This window comes from Vombatus ursinus, unplaced genomic scaffold (assembly GCF_900497805.2).
Source record: "Vombatus ursinus unplaced genomic scaffold, bare-nosed wombat genome assembly UNPS02014825.1, whole genome shotgun sequence".
Lineage (NCBI taxonomy): Eukaryota > Metazoa > Chordata > Mammalia > Diprotodontia > Vombatidae > Vombatus > Vombatus ursinus.
In genome coordinates, this window is record NW_020954603.1 from 8,422,354 (window position 1) to 8,434,827 (window position 12,474).

The 12,474-nt window shown below is 50.7% G+C and overlaps 1 protein-coding gene across 3 annotated transcripts in view; it reads right to left on the reverse strand.

Annotated features, from left to right (window-relative positions):
* Positions 1-12,341, reverse strand: part of CFAP57 (cilia and flagella associated protein 57) — a 59,123-nt gene extending 46,782 nt beyond the window's left edge. For all 3 annotated transcript variants that reach the window (XM_027838135.1, XM_027838136.1, XM_027838137.1), the window contains exons 1-4: positions 12,323-12,341; positions 11,994-12,178; positions 8,128-8,444; positions 3,899-4,188 (exon numbers count right to left, since the gene is read on the reverse strand). In XM_027838135.1, coding sequence (XP_027693936.1) covers positions 3,899-4,188; positions 8,128-8,444; positions 11,994-12,150 — 764 coding nt within the window. In that variant the 5' untranslated portion in view covers positions 12,151-12,178; positions 12,323-12,341. The remainder of the gene's footprint in view (positions 1-3,898; positions 4,189-8,127; positions 8,445-11,993; positions 12,179-12,322) is intronic.
* Positions 12,342-12,474: the final 133 nt, after the last annotated feature.

Genomic DNA, 12,474 nt, shown 5'->3' on the forward strand with positions numbered 1-12,474 from the left:
CCCTGGCTGGCCCCGTGCTGCCTTTCCAGTCTTCTTACCCCTTCCTCCCCCGCCATGTCCTCTTTGATCCAGTGACACTGGCCTCCTTGTTCCTCACACAAGACATGCCATCTCCAGACTGGCTGTTTTCTCAGACTCTTCCCTATGCCATGAATTCTCTCCCTCTTCATCTCTGCCTCTTGACTTCGTTCAAGTCCCAGCTACAATCCCATCTTGGCTTTCTTGGTCTCCCTTACGGATGGTGCCTTCTCTCTGTGGATCACAGACAAGTTCTACTGATGTATCTCGTTCCCACGGAGCTGTCTGCATGTTGTTTCCCTTGTTAGACAGTAAGCCCCTTGAGAGCAGGACGTGTTTGTGCCTTTCTCTGTATCCCCAGTGCCTGTCTCAGGGTACACACTTAATAAATGCTTATTGGCTATTTCTTTTTTTTTCTTTTTTTGGTGAGGCAATTGGAGTTAAGTGACTTGCCCAGGGTCACACAGCTAGTAAGTGTCATGTGTTTGGTCTGAGGCCGGATTTAAACTCAGGTACTCCTGACTTCAGGGCTGGTGCTCTATCCACTGCGCCACCTAGCTGCCCCTTATTGGCTATTTCTTAATCTACACATACTTGATGAGGAGGGGGATGGAGACATCCTCCACTTTTAATAGAATCATTATCCACATCCGTTTGCCAGAGCTGAAGCCACCATCACTCAATACAGCTTCAAACAACAGCTATGCTAACTGAATGGGGAGGGACAAGGGTTACAGGACATACTGGAAAAGCCTGCTCCCAGGGAATCCCAGCCCCACCCCCCCACCCCCCACCTGCAGAGGGGCCTGGTCATGTTGTAACAGAGACGAGGAGAGAGTAAAGACTGAACAAATATTCTCCCTCAATCCTTGCTGGGGAAATACCAAATTGTGTCCTGAAGGGATTTCCTGGGGAAGAGGCCACAGACAGTGACAGAGGCCTCAGATGGTCCTACCTGGCTTACAAGCGGGCAACGGCAAAGAGGCAGATCTAGACCGGACGTAAGAAAAGATTTCCTGCCCATCAATTCTGCCCCAAAGTGGAAGGGGCAGCCTGGGGAGGTAGCAAGCTCCTGATCCACAGAGGGCTATGTGCGTATGTTGGCCAAACACTTGTAAAGTATGTGGCAGCAGAGATTCCTTTAGAGTAGCAGTCCTTAACCCGGGCTCTGTGAATAGCGTTGTTTCAATAGAAGTGGTTTCCTTTGTAATCCTCTGTGTTTAATTTTATACATTTACAAACGTGATTTTGAGCTGGGGTCCACAGGCTTCACTAGACTGCCCAAAGAATTCACATACACACTCTCTCACACACGCCTCTAACAAGACAATCCACCTCCCAAGTCCGGGCATTTTCACCAGATTTCCAAGGAATGTCCCTGGGATGCTCCCCATCCTCTTCACTTCCTGGTTTCCATGGCTTCAAGTCCCCACTAAAATCCCATTGCCTTCTACAGGAAGCCTTTCCTGACTCCCCCCCTTAATGCTCATACCTTCCCTCTGTTCATTATTTCCTATGTATCCTACATAACACTTGTTTATACATTTATCTGCACATGGTTTCCCTCTGAGAATGGAGACTGTCTTTTCTCTGTCTTTGTATCCTCAGGACTTAGCACGGTGCATCTCACATCGTAGCAAACATGAACAGACGTTTACTGACTGCCCGACACAAGTTAAGCAGCCCTGCTTTAGGGTCTAGGTTGGACCAGAGGCCCCCAAGGGCCCATATTCTGCGACACTCTCATAGTCTGTAATTCTGAAGTCAGAAGGAAGCCCAAAACAAAGCATGGCCAATTGCTTGTGGATTTCTGCAGAGCCTCAGGCCAGAATCCACAGAGATGTGATTCCACAGGACAAAGAGATTCCTCTCCAATACAGAGGAAAAAGAAACGGACTCCCTGTCAGACACAGTGGCCTGGAGCCCTCTGGTCAGTTACCTGCCCTCTCTGAGCCTCAGTTTCTTCATCTGTCTAATGGTGGCTGCGGCAGGGACTGAGTCGGTCTGGTAAGATGTTGGGCACCGGGCAAACCTTCAGGTACAATTAACGTCGGTCACCTAACCCTTTTAAAGGAGGTTATTTTCGTTTTCTGGTCTCTGGCTCAGAATTTCCTGATGACTGGTCCTGATGCAAAGAGAAGTGGACTACCTGGGGGCGGTGGTGAGCTCCCTGTCCTGGGAGGTCTTCCAGGCGAGGTTTGCCTGGATCGCTGTTTGTCAGGAGGGGACTCCTTCTGTGGAAGGGTTGAGTGGGCACTGCTGAGCTCCATTCTGTGCCTTCCTGCTGGCTGGCTCTCCCTAGAACCCTAAGGTCACTACACTAATACCAGCCTTTCCCTGCACCCTATCTTCAGAATCCTTGGCTTCCTTCAAAGCTTCAACCCCCCCTTAAAGCCTTCCCTGATCTCCCCAGTGATTAACTCTCTCTCCTGCCTCCATGTTCATTGTACGTTAGGTACTGATTCAGAGGCAGTTTGGTGGGGTGGGCAGGGAGCTGACCCCTGTCACACCCTGGTTGGGGTGCCACTTCTCAGAACCTCAGGTAACTCTCCATGACTCCTGAGCAAGGGCCAATCTTCCCCTGCACAGGGAGGAATTTCCTCCCAGAGCATGCCCAGCCCTTCACTGATCACCAGCCTGGCCCCAAACTAGGTATCTAAAAATGTAAGGTCTCTGAGGGTACGGACTCTTTCTGTCATTGTGACTTGAGTACCTAGCAAGGGGGCACTTCATAAACATGCCAGTCCCCTCTGGCTCTAGGCATGGTTCCCTCACTCCTCTGACATTAGGAAAACTTGGGAGACTCCATAAGAGGGCAGATCAATTTTGAATTTAAAACATTAGGCAACACAACCCAGGGATTGGGTCTGTTCCCTGAATCCAGAGAAAGGCTCATGGTGCTGCTGGTACCCACAAGGCTGGCCAAGGGCCGGGCATCCTGCAGGGGTGGGAGGGAGGCCAGACTGGCTGGCCATGCACATCCTCCACCACACTTGTTGAACTCCCAGGAGAGAGTCAGGGAGATAGAAAAGGTAGGCAACCAAGAGAGGAAGGCGGCTAAAGCAGTCTAGCGCAAGCGTGGACAAAGGATGCGGCTGCCCTGACCTGGAATAAAATGATGATATGGGATCATCAGTCTGGAAGATCAAGTCTGAGAGGGGCAGGCAGGGAGCGATTTGCAAACACCATCCCCAGCAGAAGGAGGACAGCGCCCCTGGGAAGGCTTGGCAAGGCTAAACTGGGGACAGACTGGAGGAAATCTTAATCTGCACAAGAGCCAGTGAACCCAGGGAATCCAGCACTCCAGCTGATGGCATGAGCTTTAAAGACTTTTAAGGATACCTCCCTTTGGCACAGGGCTTGAGAGCTAATCCTCTCCCAACTCCTCACTCTAGGCTCTAACCCATGCTGCTCCATCTCCAGCCTCTGTGTCTTTGCCCAAGCTGTACCAATGCCTGGTATGCTCCTGCCTCTTGGGATTCCTGTAGGGCCCAGCTCCCATATCACTTTCATGAGGCCTTTCTCGATCCTTCCAGTCAAGAGTGCTCTGACCCCCACCACAATCACTGCGTGTAGCCAGCAGGGGCTTCTCTATGGACTGGGTGTTTCCCCCTCAAAAGGTGTGGCTTCCTTGAGGGCCGCGGCTGCCTCCCTTGGGTCTCTGTGCCACTGGCGCTTAGAGCAAGGCCCAGCTCTCTGATGAACACAGCCATGGATGAGCCATCCCAAGTGAGGTTTATTAACAGATCCCTGCCTGACACCCCCACATGCCTCACCCCTATGGCTGAGACAGCTGGAGCTGCCCAGAGGCTGGAGAGAGAAGCCCCTGGCTCCCTGGGGCCCCCTCTTCCCCCAATGCCCAGGGGATGGCTCCTGTTACCTCTCTGAATCCTGGATCACCTCCAGCTTCCTGGAGGTGTCACTGGTGCTCTCCTTGCACACAATGCTTGTTTCCCAGTGTGGATCTCCAGATTCAAACAAATAGAGCTTGCCCGTGTCAGTGCCCACCATAATCCGGTCTTCAGAGAGCCAGGCATGGGACAGGTAGTTCTGGGGCTCTCCCCGCTGGAAATTGGTTTGCTTCAATGCTCCCTCGGCATAACGGAAAAGTTTAAAGATGCCATTTCCAGTTACACAAATCTGAGTGTTATCTTGGGGACTGAAGCTCACCTGTAAGAGGGAAAAAATTCAGCCAGTTTTCTCACCTCTTCCAAGAGAGCACATCTTCTATTTGTGAAGAGCCTGTGCTGCTGCCAGGCTGGGCTGCTCCCTCTTGCCCAAGCTGCCCCAGGTGTCCCAGGGCATGCAGCCAGCACTCCATGTGCCTCAGGGTAGCAGCCTGGTCCCATAGGAGGAGTGCATCAACAGCTAGGCTGGCTGACAGAGAGCCACGAAGGTCACTCTGAAGCCTCCAAGGGATGCCAGCTCTGCTGTGCCTTCTGGTCTGGCTCACCCCAGCAAACTGGGACCCACTGAATGTAAAACACGGGGAGTCCTTGTGTTTAGACAAGTCTGGGGGGAGGTCAGGAAACTGACTTCCAATCCTTGCCAAATTCTAGATATGGGATTTGCAAAAGGATGGTGAATGAGCCCCTAGGAAGGGAATGGGGAATCAGCAAGTGCTGGCTTGACGACGTCACTGCTCTGATGGAGGGTTACACGTCTAATCCCTGTGATGAGGACTGCAGTGGGAGGTGTGGCCTTGAAAGCTGACCTAAGGGTGCCCCAGTCACAGGGATGCCAGGGCTGGTCACTCACTGACCCCATTCTGCCGAGCTGGCCACAGTAGGCAGCAGCCAGAGGTCCTCGGCAGAGTCCATAGACAGGCAGAAGGGATTGAGGGCGGGGCTCCTCCTCCTCAGAGGGCTGTCCTCGATGGTACAATGGGGACTCCTTTTTGGAGGAAGCCCCTGAGCTCTCTTCTGACTCTCCAATACTGTGTTCCCTGTCAGTGATGGAATTCTTACTACACAGAAAAGGGCCTGGCCTTCATGAACTGCAGTTTGCAAGTCACTAACCCTAACCCTGATTTTGTAAGCTGGGACCATACCACGAGAGGTCCTGGGTTCTAAGTCTTCATTTATAGATGGGCCCTATGAAATTGGTGACTTGACCAGCAGTTGCAAATCATATTGTCAATGCTCCTTTGCCTGCTTGAAGGAAGAACAGTAGTGGGGCTGCATAAATTAGGCTGTGCACTTCCTAGACTCCTGGGGTCAGAGTGGTCTACATATAGCCTGGAAAATCCCAGAAGAGACAGGCCAAATCTGCAGAGGGGACAAGTCAGGGAGGAAGAGTAAAATTAAGGGGAAGACTGCGAGGTCTGTATCCCAAAGACCTCCAAAAAAAGGGAAAAGGGCATATCTGTATGAAACACTCATAGCAGCTCTTTCTGTGGTGGCAAAGAACTGGAAATTGAGGGGATGCCCATCCATTGGGGAATGGCTGAGCAAGTTGTGGTATATGAGTATTACTGTGCTGTAAGAAATGATGAACAGGATAATTTCAGAAAAAGCTGTAAAGACTTGCATGGACTGATGCTGAGTGAAGTGAACAGAACTAAGAGAATGTTGTACACAATAACAGCAACACTGTTTGATGAAAAATTGTGAATGACTTAGTTATTCTCAGCAATTCAACGATCTAAGACAATCCCAAAGGACTCATGATGAAGCATGCTATCTGCCTCCAGAGAAAGAACTGATACTGATTGAATACAGACTGAAGCATGCTATTTCTTACTTTCTTTCTTTTTTTCTTTTATTTGAGCCTTGTACAAAATTACTTATATGGCAATGTTTTACTTAATTGCACATATATAACTTACATTTGATTCCTTACCTTCTAAGGGAGGGGGGAAGGGGAAGGAGGAATGGAATTTGGAACTCAAAATTTTAAATAAAAATGCTAAAATTTTTAAAAAAGGAAATTAAGGGCAAGAGGGAGATCAGAAGAGAGGGGATGAGACCAAGGGCACAGGCAGATATAGGGCCGGCCTTGGTCAGCAGGGCCACCCTCCCAGAACACAGAATATTGGGAATGATGTAGAGAGGATGAGGGTATAGATTAAAGGAGAAGAGGGAGATTAGGGTCAATGGCCTCTTTCTGTAGGTAAAAATGCAATGAGGCCCTCCCCTTCAATGACTGGGAGTAGCAATGGGGCGAGAGGTTTGGAGCAGATTATGGGGCATCTGAGGCAATCAGGGGACTCCGTGATCAGTCCCTATGACCAAAAGGATCATGAGCACCCTGTCTTAACACCCTCCTCCTCCTCTCTAGTGAGGGGCTCCCATTCACCTCCATCTAAATGTCCCAACCTGACTGGGGCCAGGGGATGCCTAAGTACCTGACCATTCATAACTCAGCAAGAATTTGCTGAGGGCCTACTATGTGCCAGACACTGAGCTGGGCCCTGGGGCACAAAGGCAAAAATGAGGCAATTGCTGCCCTCCAGGGCAGATGTTGTCCTGAGGGAGAGCGTGCATGCTCACAGAGAAGTGAGTGCTAGCTATGTACAAAAGAAGCAGCGTTTGGAGGGTGCAGCACCAATAACCAGGGGAAACAGGAAAGGCTTTGATAGGGAGGCAGCGTTTGGGGGACGTGAGCCAGAGGGGATGTGTAACAGAGGGGAGGAGCAAGCAGGCTGATCCGCGTGTGCGGCCAGGCTGTGCGTGGGGGTGGGGTGCACTGAGCCTGCAGAGATGTGCGAAACCAGACGCGAATGCTTTCAATGCCAGCTAGCCAGAGGTGTCTCCGCTTCTGCAGGGGATGAAGCCTTTGAGGCATCCCACAGGGTGGGTGACAGGTTCCAAAAGCATGAGGTGAAGGTTTCACGTGGATCAGCATGTTCTCAGAAGCCCTCGTTTGGGTAGCAAAGGCTATAAAGTGGGGCCTGAGGCATGGCAATGCTTAAGGTTTGGTTAAGATGCTGGTGCTGAGGAGACAGACACAGGCCTTGGACTCTTTGTGTGGAGGAGCCACAGACTGGCCCCCCAGGACCCTAGGCCTGCTGAGTAGGCTGGGAAGGGCTGTGCTCTGAGGCGGAGTCTGCTGCCCAACTCTGTGAGTCATCCTTCTGGGAAGACCTCGGACAGGAGCTTCTCAGGCTGTGAAGGGTTTTCAGTGCCCAGCCCACCTGCTCTGCTCATCCCCAAAGCGGACGGTGCAGAGGTGACAGAAGGCTCAGCATTGTAAGCAGAGCTGGAGCCCAGCCCCCACCAGCATACGCTGCCCAGTTTGCAAAGCCCTTTCTAGCTGTGACTCAAGTCTCTTGATGACTGGGTAAATTTTCTTTATCCCCATTTACAGATAAGGAGACAGAAATGAAGAGCCTTGGCCATGACACACAGCTGGCACACGCCACAGACAGAACTGGAACCTGGGTCTTGGCGTCTCCACTGTACCACACTCCCTCCCCTTCCTGGTGGTCTTCAGGCCAAGACAAGCTGGACTGCAGTAGAGGGGATCCGTGGGGTCCCTGCTGGTAGGCCAAGGATAGCTAACCAGCTCTTCCTTGGCCTCACATGCTCACCAACATCCTCACATCATTCTTGGTTTTAAAAGGCAGCAGGCTGTGGTGGACGGAGGGCTAGAGGTGGAACAAGACCAGAGTTTGAATCCTGACCTCTGCACCCCTGAGTCTTCCACAGGACCCTGCGAAATCTGAGAACCTCTCAGAACATTGTTTTACTCGTGCGTCTCATGGGGAGAGCACTGCCTCACAGGGTCATTGTAAGGACCAACTGCAATGATGTGTGCAAAGCCTCAGAGGAGCCTTCTGACTGAAGGCGAGACAAACGGGTGCCGGGAAAGGAGGTCCAGGGTCTAGACCCCAGCTCTGCCACTTTTAGCCTGTGTAATCCTAGGCAAGTCCTCCTACCTTCTCCGGGGGCTTGCTCCCTGTAAGGTCCCTGCAGCTCGATGCATGTCTACAATTCCATGAACCTGCACCATCTTCCCTCCCCTGAAGCCCCAGGGAGCACACGCATCTGCTGTACAGCCTGCTAGCACTGGCCTGGATGCCCAGCTCGTCTGGACAGCGCACATGTGCACCCACCCACCGCACAGTCACACGGCCATGAGCACAGCCCATGCCAGAGCAGGCATTACCTGGTAGATTGGGTTGTTCTGAGAATCAGTTCTAATAATTGCCATCACTTTCTGCTTCTCCCACATCCAGTAGATTAGGTTGGACTCAGGAGGTCCTGTCTGGGCCACAAGATACTTGGAATCTGGAGAGAAGGCCAAGCTAATGAATTTCTGAACTGTGAAGTCAAAGTTGCTGAGGACTTTTCGCTTCCTGCAAGGAACTGAAGACAGCTCATAAATGGTGATGGTGGCTTTGTCCTGCACAGTCTCTGAAATGGCCAGGTAGTGTCGATTGGGACTGATGGCCAGAGCAAGCATGCCCTGACTCTTCTCTGAACCTGCAAGGAGGTAATGCAGTTGGGTCATGGAGCTACATGTGGAATGTAGTGGACTTTTCTATTAATTCGCTCATTCATCCAATTAGTAGTCATAATGGATTAACTGAGAATAAATGGGGAGATGTGATACGCGTCCCCTCTTAACCCTATCATTATCAAGGGTCACGGAGGGAGTCTAATTCCCTCCTGAAGGCCTGGGAATGGCTATGTTATATCTTGATGATCTTAAAAGGAGAATAGGGAGAGATGGGAAGAGGAATACACTGGCGGAAGGGGGGGAAAATTCCCCCACATAATTGGGGTATACAGGCAGACATCTATACAAAGAGGGAGTGGGAGGAACAGCTGATATTTGAACCTCAGATACAACTGAGCACAAACAAACTATAGGCAGGATAATCTGGAGACAATCAACAGAAGGAAGACATTAGCCTTCAGGGGAAGTGGGAAAGGCTCCTTGTAGAAGGTGGGATTTTAGCTGAGGGAATCCATATGGTGAATCTTCCATTTTGGCAAACTGCAGATTGTGTCGGGAGGCCTTGAATGTTGTGGTAAGGATGCTGAGCTGTAATTGGCAGGCAGCAGAGTGTCTTCAAGGGTTTTGAGCAGAGGAGAGACTTAACAAGTTGTGTGAATAGTGAAAATTCATCTGAGCTGTTCTATCAGTTACTTCGCATTTTCTTACCTGTGTCTTTGTGGTTCCCCCGAGAAAGATGTGAGCCCCTAAAGAGGAGGGGCTCTTTAGATTTCATCTGCGTATCCCCATATTCTGGCATGGTGCCATGAATGTAGGCAGTATTTCATTAAATGTGTGCTGAATTGAACTGTTAGAATCAGGAAGGGTGGATTGGAGGGAGAGGGAAGGCCTGGCTGGAAGCCCCCAAGTCAACCCCCTGTGCTGCTGGTGGTGGAAAGAAGCACTGAAGCCAGAGACGGTGCAGCAGCAGATGCAGGGAGAGGGAGGGACAAGGGAAGAGCTGAGCACAGGTAGGGGAAGGATGTATAGAGACAAGGAGCTGATGGGGGCCAGGGAGCAGGCAAAGCAGGGCTGGTCCTGGTGGTGGTGGTGGTGAGGGAGGCCTGCAGACAGCTGGTGATGAGGTTCTGGGCCCTGGGGGAGGTCACAGCATCAGGTATCAGTATGGGAGTGAGTGGGAAAAACAGCCCTTGGGGCAACAGGAAGGTCAGGGTGAGAAGAAATTGGAGGACTTTATGAAAGGACAGTTTAACAGCATTATTCCAGGAGCCAAGGGAGGAAGGTGTTCATCAGCATCAAATGATCCCTGGGTCTCCCTGACAGTGGGCATCTCCTTAGGGCTCTATCCTGGCCCTCTTTCCGGAGGATTCCGCCCTCACCTCTCTCCTCAGCCCCCGTCCTCTGTCTTCCCTTGCCTTTGGGACAGCCCAACCCAATGTGTCCAAAACTGAGTCTATCCTCTTTCCCCCAAACCCTTTGCTCTCCCCTATCTTCCTATTACTGTCCATCCTTGAAGTCACCCAGGCTTGAAGCACAATGTCGCCATCCATGACTCCTCACCTGTCTACATGTTCAGGCAGGTGCCAAACCCACCCCAGGTTGGCCTCTCCACTCCCATCTGGACTACTCTGATAGCATCAAAGCTGGTCTCCATACATCATGTCTCTCCCATCCTCCACACAGCTCCAATAGGATTTTCCCAAAGCACAGCTCTCACGATGTCACTGTCCTCTTTGATTAAGCCCAGGGGCTCCCTATTATCTCAAAGAACAAACAGAAAGCCCTCTGTTTGGCTTTTCATGTCCTCCCCAGGTGATTCCTTTCCACCTTTACAGGCTTTTTACACTTTAGGTCCCAACTGAAATTCCTCCTTCTACAGGAAGTCTTTATCCTGTATACAGCTTGTTTTGAATATGTTTGTTTGTATGCTGTCTTCCTCATTAAACTATAAGCCCCTTGAGGTCAGAGACTGTCTTTTGCCTCTTTTCATATCCCCAGTGCTTAGCACAATGCCTGGCACATAGCAGGTGCTTAATAAATATTTAATGAACTGAATTTGATTTTACTCCTCTCCACACATTTTAAAGATCCAATCATGCTGGTTTTCTTTACTAAGCCTAATATGTGCTTCATATACTGGGCAGCTTTGTGGCACAGTGGATAGAGTGCTGGGCCTGGAGTCAGAAGGATGCCTTTTCCTGAGTTCAAATTCAGCCTCAGACACTTCCTAGTTGTGTGACTCTGGGCAAATCACTTCACCCTGTCTGCCTGTTTCTTCATCTATAAAATGAGCCGGAGAAGGAAATGGCAAACTACTCCAGTATCTCTGCCAAGAAAACCCCAGATGGGGTCACGAAGAGTCAGATACGACTGAAAAACGACTCAGTGATGACAAAGATGCTTAATAAATGTTTAATGAACTGAATTGAATTTTACTCCTCTCCACACACTCTAAAAGTCCAGGCACACTGGCCTCCCTGCTATCCCTCACACATGACATCTGTATCTTGGCACTAGCGATCTCCATGCCTGGGATACTCTCTTGTCACTTTCACCTCCTAACTTCCTGGGCTTCCTTCAAGACAACAAATCCCACATTTGAAAAGAAGCCTTTCCTAGTCCCTCTAGCTGCTACTGCCTTGTGAAATCACCTTCACCCTATTCTACATATATCGTGCATATACTTAGTTATTTGCATGTTATCTCCCCCTTTAGACTATGAGCTTCTGCCTTTCTTTGTATACCCAGCACTTGGCACAGGACCTGGCACACTGGGATTGTAGACTTTTTTTTCTGTTTGCTGATCCAATTTCCCTTATTCATACAATCTTGATGTGTTTAAAACCCCATGATTTAAGGAAGTAAGGACAAAACCCCAAGAATTTGGACAACCCAAGGTCCCAGCTTCTACAAGTGAGGACCCCCTTTGTGAGGAGTCCACCTGCTCCCCTGACTCCAAGACACATTCAAGCACCGTGGGGACTACACTGGCAGAGCTGGGGATTTCAGCTATAGGTGGACTGTGTGAAATTCCAGAGAGAGGCGGGTGAGTGAAGCAGGGTCACTTCTTTATGGCTCTGTCCTTGCAGAAACTAAAGCTTTAAATGTGAGGGTCTGTACCAGGGTGGAAGAGAATCTGTGGAGGAGATGCCAGTCTCTAGAACCCCCAAAATGGGAGGGGCTGGGCAACAAGGATATACTCTACAAACATGTGCCAACTTTCATCTGGTGAGTGAAAGAGGCATAGTAAGATGAGGACTGTGAAAAGGCACATAAAATTATTGGAGACTTGAGAGAAAAACAGCATGAAGAGAAGCTACATCATGAGATGGGAAGACCTGAGTTCAAATCCTGCCTCAAACACTAACTATCTATAGGACCCTGGCAGGTCACTTAACCTGTCTGCTAGGGTTTACTAATCTGTAAAATGGGGATAATCATAGGACCTACTTCCCATAAGGAGATAATGCTTGTAAAACTCTGTAGAAATGCAAGCTGCCATTCAACATTATCTGAGGGGTGTGTGTGGGGGGGAGGGCTGCCTCAGTTTCCCTACCCTCTCGTTGGGGTACCTGGGATGAACTTCTGCCACTTCTGGTCCACATTGTACTTCACGCAGTAGTTCCCACACGGAAAGATGATGATCTGCTCATCGAAGAAGCAGAGGTTGTTGGTGACTCGGGCTCGGAGCCCGAAGACGTGCTGGGCCTGGGCCACCACAGTGGTCATGGCGCCCGCTGGGAGGGGGGAGCAGGGGCTGCGGAGGGAGAGAGAGTGACCATAACCCCTGACCTGTGACCCCACCGTACTCCCGGGCTGGGCCCCCCAACCCCCCCGAGCCCGGTTCCCCCTGCCCCACCCCCTAGCCCTGACCTATGACCTCACGGGATCCCCTCCGCACCTGGCCTCTGCCGCTTGTCTCTCTCTCTCTCTTTCGCTCTCTCCTTTTCCTTTGGCTTGGCCTCTCTTAGGAAACCTCTGCGTTCCCAGGGCAACGGTAAACAGGAAGGGGCGGGTCTTCCTGCCGGAAGCGGAAACACATCACCGGAAGCG